General features: G+C 37.4%; 1 protein-coding gene across 1 annotated transcript; it reads right to left on the bottom strand.

The window, feature by feature from the left end:
- Window positions 1-8,062: 8,062 nt before the first annotated feature.
- LOC149174060 (uncharacterized) lies at window positions 8,063-10,357 on the bottom strand. The gene is made up of 2 exons (XM_089420727.1): window positions 9,763-10,357; window positions 8,063-9,372 (listed from the first exon to the last, which is right to left on the bottom strand). Exons 1-2 carry the CDS (start codon window positions 10,355-10,357, stop codon window positions 8,063-8,065), a joined length of 1,905 nt encoding a protein of 634 aa, XP_089276853.1.
- Between the last annotated feature and the right edge of the window lie 1,183 nt (window positions 10,358-11,540).

Below are 11,540 nucleotides of genomic sequence, written 5' to 3'. Positions count from 1 at the left end.
CTTAAAACAGAGTATATTTCCTTCTTATCATTGAATTTGTAATCAAGCCCCAGGTTTTGTGTTATTGTTGGAGTTTGTGTTGATGGGTACAAGGTAAGTTGTTTCCTCTCTGTGCCTCTAAAAATGATCATGTTACCAGATCTACACCCAATGAATGCATCAGCATTTGCCAACCATGGTCTGCCAAGTATGAGTGGGTGCCCTCCTAAGTTTGATTTTGGCTGCAGTACTAAGAAATCAACTGGATACTCCCAAGAGTCCAGTGAAACAATTATGTCTTCCAGTATCCCTTCAGGAATGACTTTAGAGCAATCTGCTAATTCCAAAACAATCGGGGTTGTCTATAAATTTGTTAGCTGCAAAATTTTCATTGTGTCCAATGTCATAACATTTATTACAGCTCCTAAATACTTTAGAGTGTTTGGAATTGAAATTTTGTTGATAATTTCTGTGACTCTGGGTATGCCTGGTGTAACATATTTTTCCATGGAAATGATATTTGACATCAAGCCAGCTAAATTGCCAATAACATGTATTGTTTGTGGATCAAATATTTTCTTTGCAGGCTTTTTGAGACAGATCTCTTTAATGGCTTTGGTATAAATCGAAATATCCTTGATTGTCTGGAGTAATGGAATTTTGACATACACATTTCTCAATTCATCAAGAACATCAAATTGTGGAAATGGTGTGGGTAATTTTGGTTGAAGTAATTGTTCTGGAAATGGAGGTGATTGTAGTGTTTTGATTTGTTGACCTTGTTCTAGATTGTTTTGTGTTGGGTCATTTTGTTTGTTGCGTGTTTGTTTTTCTTGTTCATCATTTTGACTCTCTTTTTGTGTCTACGTTGGAACAGGTGGAGGTTATTTTTGCATAGTTTGACCTGACCTTAGTTCAATGTTTTGCAGTGGCAGAGTTGGGTATAATGGTCCCTCATCCACGCTGTAAGCTAGTCTATCTATTCGATTTTTTGGGTTAGCTATGGGTTGAGCTGGTAGCTGTGTGGGTTTAGGTTGATTGGATGGTAATTGTAGCTATGGTGAATTTATTTGTGGAGGAGGAGGTAAGGTTTGTTGAGGATTCTGTTGTTGATAAGAAACTGATTGCTGAGGGTATTGTTGTAGATATGGCTGAGAATATTGTGGTTGATAGTGTTGGGGATATGGCTGAGAAAATGGTTGTTGATATTGTTGAGGTTGTTGTTGAGTAAACTGCTGAGGATAAGAATATCCTTTCCATCCTTGTTGTGGATAAGTTTGTTGCTATTGATTAAACCAATTTTGCCAAGGCATAGGAACATTCCAAGAATTTTGAACAGGCATGTTATAATTTGTTGAATTTGGATTTTGATACATACCTGGAGGTCTTGGCTGCCATGGCCTTCTTGCTCCGATGAAATACATGTTCTCCATTTCTACACTGGCTTCCAAATTATAATTCTGCAAAATTTTCATCTTTGTGCAATCCTTGGTGTCATGATTTTCTGTACAAAACCCACAAATTTGCACATTATCTAAAGGACATTCTTTCAAAGCATGTTTTCATCTACATTTGGGACAGAATATAGATAACTCTTGTTCTTGTTCATCTTGTCTTTTCTCTATTTTTAAAGTGTCTATTTGATTCCCCAAAGTACTTAGAAGGTTTGTTTTGGAATCTTCAAATACATTGCCTAGTTCAGCTCTGGTAATATTTCCTGTGGCAGATTTAGTGATCTTAGATGTTGTTATCACAAAAATAGGACCCTGATAGGCTGCTCATCAGATTATCTCAGTGTAACTATTTCAAACCAATCTTTTAGCTAAGGCTTAGCCTCCTCACCTTGAGAGGGCTCTCTCAAGGGTTAATGATATTGATTAATGATAATATAGATGGCTAACTCTATCTTGGTTTTGTGTGTTTGTAGGTTGAAAAGATGAAGGCTTGCTACCATTGGGCTATGGAGTCAACAAGTCAATAAATTTAGTGGCAAGGTTTCTTGACATGAAAGTTGAGACAAATAAGGTTCTTAAACAAAGAAAATTCACTCAATAACATAGGTCAAAAGGGTCATTCCATTACTAAAGGAAGTCAGAGCATAGGGTTATGAATTCTGAGTAATAGTAATGAAATCTACTGCTGATGGTTCAAAGGTGGTTTACTCACAAGATTATGAAAAAACAGAGTCATCTCATTACTAAAGGAAGTCATAGCATTATATTATGAATTCTGAGTATTAACAATAAGATCTACTACAAGTAATTAAAATAACATATATATCAAGAAAGGATTAAACCCTATCTAAACTCAGTTTTGTTCAAGAAAACCTCTCTGTATTACTGATTGTATCCCTTCACATAAAGCAACAGCTGGGCCAAAAAGTATCCAACCTCTTCATAATTCGACCTCTTGCTTCATATATAGCTTTTACAATATGGATTCCCTGATCTTCAATCAAGAGAATTCGAATTTATATGATTGACACCTATTCTAACCATAAAATAGATCCTTAAATGCATTTGACAGTTAACTGTCTCTTCTAGAGTCCTAATACAATTAGGAGAAAAACTCCTTATTATGAATAAAACAACCTTATCTAGGAATTAAACATTCTCTTTGACACCTATAACTCCATGAATTCGAATTTGATGAAGCCTTTAACCTTGTTGTTAGATTATGTTGATCCATCCCTTATCTGTCTTGAAAACCAGGAACTTGTTTCCTGCATTTAAGCTTTAACCTTCATTGATGCTTTTTGAATCCATTTTCTGACCAAATTGACCTTTTGAGACAAGTGATATGTGTTATCACTTCCATATAACTTTTCTCTTCCACCTGTACGAAAATCAAGTCCTTGAAGGAGTATATTGAAAGCTGATCTAGCTACGCTACGAAACTTTCTGCTACTTTCGTAGCGCAGAATCTTATCATTGTAAACATCTTCTTAAACCTTTAATTTCTTCTACCTTAACCCTTGGATCTTCATTCGTTAACATTTTACATCCTCCAGTAACATTAACATCCAGAAATCAACTGTTGTCACCTCTTGAAAGCCTTGCAAAATGTCAAAATTGCGCTACGAAACTGCTATGTATATCTTTTACACAGCTCTTTTCAAAAATTTCAGTCTTCAAAACTTCTTTCACTTTTTCCATGATATCTACAGGCTTTAATAATCAACATAGATCATCTTTGAAATACTTTCAAGAAATAAAATCCTTCTCCTCAACAAAACTGCATCAAGAAATTGTAACTTATTGTTCTGTTCTAGCTGAAAAATAGGTGTTGGGATAGAGCTTTTGTCTCCTCATAAAAAATGTATTTTGCAAAACTGAAGGAGGATTTTGGAGACCACTCTATGCTGAACAAAAACCTCTCTTGGTTTTTTGTAATACCTCTCCCACTTCCCAAAAACTGTTTTTGAATATCAGGTGTAAACTGAAAAATTCTAATTTATAAAAATATGGCTTCAAAGAAAGCCTTGTATCTCCCAACTCGTAACACTTATGAAAAAAGTGAGATAAATTATTGTAGCTGGAGATTTTATGAATTTAAACCTCCTTCATAATTCCAAAATAATTTTTCATGTAGCCAGAAACGAATCTTGAAAAAGACTACTAAAACCAAAAAGCAAAATGTTTCTCTTGATGACTTTCAGCCATTTCGTAGTGCAAGTTGAGTCATCAATTTCTCCCAAATCATAACAAATTTGAAAACACTAAAAGATTTTTTTGTAGATAGATATGTTAGGAAGAAGAACCTCTTTCAGTTTTCCAAAATATGCTTTCAGTTGCTCAAGAAACCCCTTGGAAGTTGACTACTTAAATAAAAAAACAGAGTTTTTTTCTTGGAAAATTATGACCCGGATTATCCACAGTACTTTGTTCATTAGATCAACGTTTCGAACCCCAAAGGGGATCCATCATCAGGATAGAAAATGAGTAATAGACTGAGAGAAGATTTTGCCGACCAGGACAGATAAATAGAAACCTAATGGTTTGATAGGTTAAAGTAGAAGCCGACTAATTTTAAAATATATAACCTATTTTAATTTTATTACTATTTAATATGAATTATTCATAAATTTTATTTCTTCCCTTTTTATTTTGTTATAATATCATTTCATTTTAATATGAGATCCTATTGTATTATGTTACTCAAATAATTAGTTACTTAATTAAATAAATGGTTTATGTTAATAATTCATATTATTTATAAATAATCATTTAATTGCCTCATTAATAAATTTATTTTATTTATTTAGTTTATAGTATAGTCTAATTTGAATTGTATTACTACTTATTTATTAATTTTAATTAATTAATTAATTAACTAATTTGAATTAAATTTATACTCATTAATTAATTGTTTATATCCTAATGTTTAATAAATTATGTAGTTTTTTAATTGTTTAATATCTTAATGTTAATAAATTAGGTAGTTTTTTATTTTAATTAGTTAATTAATTAATTAATTAATTTTGATTAATTAATTAACTAATTAGCTAATGGAGAAAGAGTTTTAGAAATTAATTGTTTAATATCTTAATGTTAATAAATTATGTAGTTTATTTGTTTAATATTTTAATGTTAATAAATTCGGAAGTTTTAATTTATAACCAATTTTAATTAGTTAATTAATTAATTAATTATTTAATTTTACTTTTGGTTAATTAATCAACTAATTAACTAATGGAGAGAGTAATCCGGATTTAAACAGGAACGCAACAAAATACAAAGATAACCATATACACAAAGATGTAGCGGAAATAATGCTTCATTTCATTAATGGAAAATGCTGAAATATGCTTACAAACAGAAATGGAAATAAATCAGCTAGGGCGATGGTAGCTTATCTCTGAGAAGAGATGTGGGGGCTACATGCCTCTGAACTATTCTGAACTGTGTTACAATGAGGCTCGAAGGCCTATTTATTGTTGAGAAACAATGGAAAACCCTTCACATCCTGAAACCTAACCCTAGAAGATGAAACGCCAAATTGTGGGCCCCGTTTGGGTAAATTGGTACATCAATTTCTCGGGGTCGTAACTTTGGCATACGATCTCTATTTCACGCGTACTATAGCTCGTTAGAAAGATCTATCTGAGACTACAAATTTGGGTAGGGCAACATGGGTCCATGGACCCATGTTGCGTGGACCCATGTTGCCCTTAGATTTCCCAAAAAACGTCGTTTAGGGCCTCAAAACGGCTCTGGAAGTTTAGGACCCGAAAAACTACTAAAAATAGTAAACTGTGCTACAATTTAGGAAACTGAAAAGACTGAAAGAGACAGTTGTGGGGGTCCAAATGGGATAGGTTGGTGGCCACCAACATCCACCTGGATCATTCCTCCCCCCTTAGGAAGCAATGGTCCCCATTGCGTTGAGTTCCTCCATCTGCTGAACTTGGTCCCTGGTGAGTTGTTCTGCAATCTCGAATGTGTCCAGTAATGGTGGGAAGCATGGTCGAGGGTAGTACACATTGAATACTTGGTGCAGGCAAAGGAATGGAGGAATGCTGTGCTCCAAAGCATTATTTCCCATAGCCTTAGTAATGGTGTAAGGACCATGTCGGCGTGGTCAAAGCTTTTGATGGGCTCTTGTAAGGCGTTCTTTCTGCAGATGCAACCAGACTTTGCTGCCCACCTGAAGCTTATGTGGTATCCTTGTAGGTGAGGAGAAGTTGTTCCTGTGTTTTGTCATGACCGTATCCCTTTGCTGCTGCTGCTGCGTGGAGGAACCCTTTGTGGGGGTCATGGCTGTAGCAACGATCTTCCCCTTACTTTGGGAGTGAACCAGACAGATGGATTTCCTGGTCTGGGAGATGACCTTGCTGCCTTTCTTAGCAGTGATCAAAGAGGTGGCGGTAGATGGGGCTACCTCCGGTATCCTGTATAATGAATCACCCAAAGAAATAATGACAGCATGAGGCCTTGACTCATACACAGCATGTCGCCTCCACAAGTATGGTTGGCCTAATAGTACATCACAAACATCCAGAGGTGTAACATCACACAATACCTCGTCTGTGAAGGGCTTGATGCTGTAGGGAAGGTGGCACTGCTGGCGAACTTTGAGATCTCATCCTTCATGAAGCCACCCGATACTGTACGGCTGTGGGTGTGGTGTAGTCGGTAGGCCCAACCACTTCATGACCTCTATTGAAATGAGGTTCTTTTGGCTGCCACTATCAACAATGAATTGTAGCGGCGAACCCTTTACCCACATCTGTGAGTGGCAAAGACGCTCCCCCTCCTTTGGGTCTTCGGGCTCATTCTTCTGGATCTTGACGGTGGCAACAGTGGCGCTGGGCTCCGCATCAATGATCTGCTTCCCTTTGACATTCCCCTTGTTGGGTTCTGGCTCAGGGTCGGAACATGCATCTGATTCGAAAGCCTTCAACTCGGCCACCAACGACTGCTTGGTCTGACACTCACTTGTGTTATGAGTGGGACTCTTGTGGAACTCACACCACTTTCTTGTGTCCTTCTTCGGCTTCGTGGTGTTATTATTTTCTTGCGGCTTCGACGGGTTGTCTTGGTTCACCCCGCCTTGGCTTTGTCCTTTAGGCTTCAGATTTACAGATCCAAAGTCTCACTTCTTATGTTTGAACTTTTGCTCGATTTTGACAACATATGGGTATGCTGTGCCGAGTGAGGAGATGTTCAAGAACTCCATCTCTTCCTGGATGTATCTGTGTAGGCAGCCGCAGTATTTGAGTACCAGATGCAGCTCAGAATATTTGATACCCAACTATGTGCGAAGGGTATGAAAAATATTTGTGAACTCCGGCACATCTTGGTCTTGTCCCTGCCGCAGTGTGGTCCATTTGATGTATTTGTCCTCATATCTTTTGACAGGGTGGTACTGCTCCTTGATGGCATCCCGGAAGTCATTCCAAGTGGGTGCGGCTGAAAATAGTGAGCCTATACTTTCGTCCTTCTGCTCGCAGTAGGTTTCCCACCAGTCCTTGACGTGGGGGGCTGCTTTGAGAAGAGTGAAAACAATCTTTTCCCGACTCGAAAATTCATGAACAGAGAAATACCCATCTAGCATATTTAACCATTTATCTACGGCATCTGCGTCTATTTGACCCTCAAATATGGGGATTTCGAAATTAACTTGTACCTTAAATGGTGTGGCGTTTCCAGAGTAGCTGTTGGAAGCCAATGCGTCGCCTCTGGGTAGCCGCTGAAGAATCTGCACAAAGTTGTCCATCATCGCGTTCGTTTGCCACTCGAGGGCTTCTTCAAGCAAGATTTTGATAGGATCTCCTGCCCCCTCGTCTTTCTTCTCATCCGCCATGGGAGGCCGTCGGGATTTGCGAGGCTGGTCTTCCAAAGGTTCGACCAGTTCAAGCCCTAACTCCTTATATCTCGACCTCGTTGGGGACATGCAAATAAAAACAGAGAAAAAGCATACCGCTCTAATACCACTAATCCGGATTTAAACAGGAACGCAAGAAAATACAAAGATAACCATATACACAAAGATGCAGTGGAAATAATGCTTCATTTCATTAATGGAAAATACTGAAATATGCTTACAAACAGAAATGGAAATAAATCATCTAGGGCAATGGTAGCTTATCTCTGAGAAGAGATGTGGCGACTACATGCCTTTGAACTGTTCTGAACTGTGTTACAATGAGGCTCAAAGGCCTATTTATTGTTGAGAAACAATGGAAAACCATTCACATCCTGAAACCTAACCCTAGAAGATGAAACGCCAAATTGTGGGCCCCGTTTGGGTAAATTGGTACATCAATTTCCCGGGGTCATAACTTTGGCATACAATCTCCATTTGACGTGTACAATAGCTCGTTAGAAAGATCTATCCGAGCACTACAGCTTTGGGTAGGGAAACATGGGTCTATGGACCCATGTTGCCCCTAGATTTCCCAAAAAACGTCGTTTAGGGCCTCAAAACGGCTCTGGAAGTTTAGGACCCAAAAAACTACTAAAAATAGTAAATTGTGCTACAATTTAGGAAAATGAAAAGACTGAAAGAGACAGTTGTGGGGGTCCAAATGGGATAGGTGGGTGGCCACCAACATCCACCTGGATCAAAGAGAGTTTAGAAATTAAGGAGGGGGAAAGGGACAACCTGATGTACTACTCCTTGGTCTAGAGGGATTGATATGTCTAATCAGGCGAAGCCAGTTTCCACTAATCTCATTTCCATTGTCCCTATTGAGGCTATGTGGAACCTTCATAATTTCAATAGCCTCTTTTATTTTTCTCATTTGATAATGATCTTCCCTTGTAATAATCCTGGCATTCTCCAAACGTACATGATGCTTGGTTTTGGAGGAGTGCTCTACAAGAGCTGATGTATGACATCTCCCATTCCTAATATCTGCTCCATGCTCTTTAAGTCTTGTTTTCAAAGACCGCCCTGTCTCTCCAATATAGCTCTTCCCGCATGAACAATCAATCTTATACACACCCTTGAACTGATGATAATCAATGTTATCTTTAACAGACTTCATTTTCTGCCTAATTGTTTCACATGTTGTAAATTGAGTGAGAATGTCCTTCTTTCTTAAAATCTTAGCGATTTTATTTGTGACCCCTTGAATGAATGGAAGGTACACCTTTTTGCAACTATCTTTTCCATTATTATCTCGAGGACCTTTGGAGAGAACCTTCTCTTGAGCTCTTTTTATGGCTTTCTTGATATTAAACTCTTTATATCCTATATTTTTAAAAACAGAGATTAAGTGATTAATTTCTTCATTAAGATGTTCAGAGTTGGAAATTCTAAGAGCCCTAACGGCAAGAGTGTTTAAGACGCCAAATTTTTGGGCTAGATGATGGTATGAATTAGCATGGAGATAGCTTTCTGTATGGGTTTTCTTTCTAAAAACTTGGTGTCCCAGAGTACCATCGTCCTTTCTACTGACTAAGACATCTAGAAAAGGAAGTTGACCATTTTCTTCAAGCTCCATAGTAAACTTGATGTCGGATGATATAGAGTTAAGATGATTAAAAAACTTTTCGAGTTCAGCCCTGCCATGAGTCCATTTTAGGTTTGTGTCATCAACAAATCTTTTCCACCATGCTAGTTTCAGAGGGTATGCATCAAGGGCTCTTCTTTCAAAGTGTTCCATGTATAAGTTGGCGACAATGGGTGAAAGTGGGGATCCCATGGCGACTCCTGATATTTTCTCATAATAATTGTCTTGAAAACTGAAGAAAGTGGAACGCAAACAGATTTCCGCAAGTTTAGCCGTTTCTGGATCAGTGACTTCTTTTATAACATGAACAGCTTCATCAAGGGGAATCTTTGTAAATAAAGAAACAACATCAAAACTAACCAGAATATCATCCTTATCAACCTTTTCGTTCTTGATGAGTTCTACAAAATCATTAGAGTCTTTAATAAAGGAATCTGTGTTTCCAACCAGAGGTTTCAGGATCTTGGCAACATATTTAGCTAATTCATAGGTGGGGGAACCAATGGTGTTGACTATTGGTCTAAGAGGTACCCCCTCCTTATGAATTTTTGGTAATCCATAAATTCTGGGAATGACCTCACTTGATGGAATTAACCTCTTTTTTGTTTTATCATCGAGGTTTGATCCCATGATAGCCTTCTTAACTTGCTTTATAACCTTGGAAGTGGGGTTGGAGTCTAGTTTTCTGTAACTACTGCAGTTCAAATGTTCATTCATTTTATGAATGTAATCCTCCTTATCTAAAATAACAGTAGCTCCTTCTTTATTTTCCTTAAGCACCAGTATCTTGTCATTATTACAAAGGGACCTAAGAGAAATCTTACCTTCTTTATTTAAATTACCCTTTGGTGGCTTTGCTTTCATCATTATAAGGGAAAACTCTTGTTTTAGTACTTCTTTGTCCTCCAATGAAAGGCCTTGAGTCCCATTCTCAATATTGCAGATGATGCTTTCAAATGGAATGTTTCTAGGGGAAATTGCGAATCCCAAGCCCTTGCTAAGAATATTAATTTCTTCAGGAGTGAGAGTTGAGGAGGAAAGATTAATAACCTTTCTACTAGACACTGGTTTTGAAACCCCTACATCTTTAGGAATCCCTTCTGCGTTGTCTTTATCTGTGTTATTAGTGTTATTAGGGGTAAAACTGTGTTCCCTTATTGTGCTCCCTTTATTGTTTCGGCAGCCGTTATCACTGATTGCAGGTTCATAGTCTATGTTTGTTGTAATATGCTGGTCACTCCCGTCTCCAATAATCCGTTCACCTTCTCCAATAATCCGTTCACCTTCCAGATTTCCATGTTCTGGAAACTCACGCTGGCCCTTTTCTTTCTGGCTAATTACATAAATCGCGTTCCTGGAGGCTGAGTGGGAGTTTTCACATTTATCTGTGTTAAATTTTTGCATGTTCAACCTCTGCATTATTAACTTCTGCTTCAACTAAGCTTGGCTTTATTGTGTCATTCATCCTATCTTCATAAACCGTGATGTTAGAAGCCGTGTGGGAGTTGTTAGCTTCTTTCTCAACTTCTGTGTCCATTATGCTTTCATTAATCCTTACTGTGCCATCCATCATATCCTTCGTTTGATTATCTTCCACATTAATTACTATCGTGCTATTAGATCTAGCTACATCCTCAACCCTGGTTGCCTTCTATTTAACAGGATTTTTAGTTTCTTCATAAGTCGTAACCGCTAGATTTCTTTTTAATCTGGATAATTTTCTGGAATGCCTCTCATGGGCAATTTTACCTTCTTTCTGGGCTTTGATGGCAGCTTTTGCATCAATTGTCCTCCATAGATCAAAGTTGATCATCCTGGCTAGCCTCAGGTGAGAGGAAAGGGCAGAACAATTGAGTCTATCCAATGTAGCACGAGTCTTTTTAATTTCATTACGAATGAGAGCCAAACTTAATTTTAAAAATGAATTGTTGTTAAATTGATTAAGAAGTCTATGTTTTACCTGAGCAAATGGTGGTATGATCTTATTGTCTCTACATTGTATCAGAAAATGTAGGTCAGTCGCTCTTCTTTCAATCTTTATCCTTGAAATTTCGAGAGAACAGATCTCATTCCATGTATCCCCTCCGTACAGGGAAGTTATGTTGAATTTTAAAATTTCTGCTGAAAAAAGGCTACTTCAGCCATTTCATAGCTAATTCCAAAGTTTTTTCAAAATGACTTTAGATATGACTTCTAAACACAAGGTGAGACTTCTAAGACATGGAATAAGGTTTTCAAACTTTGTTTGGAAATGAAATATGACCTTAAAGACTTCTAACCCTATGACCTAACCCTTTAAGCATGAAATGACCTAAAGACCCTTTAACACCATGACTAAAACAAGGGTTTGGAAATGAGAATAAAGACTTTAATCCTATCACTTATCCCTTTAAGCATGCGATGACTCAAAACTTATTATAAAAACATGACTAGAAACAAGGAAAAATTTCCAAAGTTTAAAAAAAAAATAGGGTGATAATTGTGGCTCCACTAAGGATAGTATGCCCCCTGTGGTATGCTAAGAACTAGTAGCTCCAGTGCTGCAAACTATTCCTTTAAAAATAAAAACTTTGAAATTCTGCCCAATCTACTTCAAACTGTA

This window comes from Pinus tabuliformis, chromosome 4_1 (assembly GCF_031772625.1).
Source record: "Pinus tabuliformis cultivar Carrire ecotype Pingquan chromosome 4_1, CPIR1, whole genome shotgun sequence".
Taxonomy (NCBI): domain Eukaryota; kingdom Viridiplantae; phylum Streptophyta; class Pinopsida; order Pinales; family Pinaceae; genus Pinus; species Pinus tabuliformis.
This window is presented reverse-complemented; position numbering and strand designations above follow the sequence as displayed.

Coding starts and splice junctions, on each gene's coding strand:
- LOC149174060 (XM_089420727.1), bottom strand. CDS start 10,357: ATGCAGAGGTTGAACATGCAAAAATTTAACACAGATAAATGTGAAAAC. Junction 9,373..9,762: donor GGGTAATTTAAATAAAGAAG/GTAAGATTTCTC, acceptor TTGGAAACACAG/ATTCCTTTATTAAAGACTCT.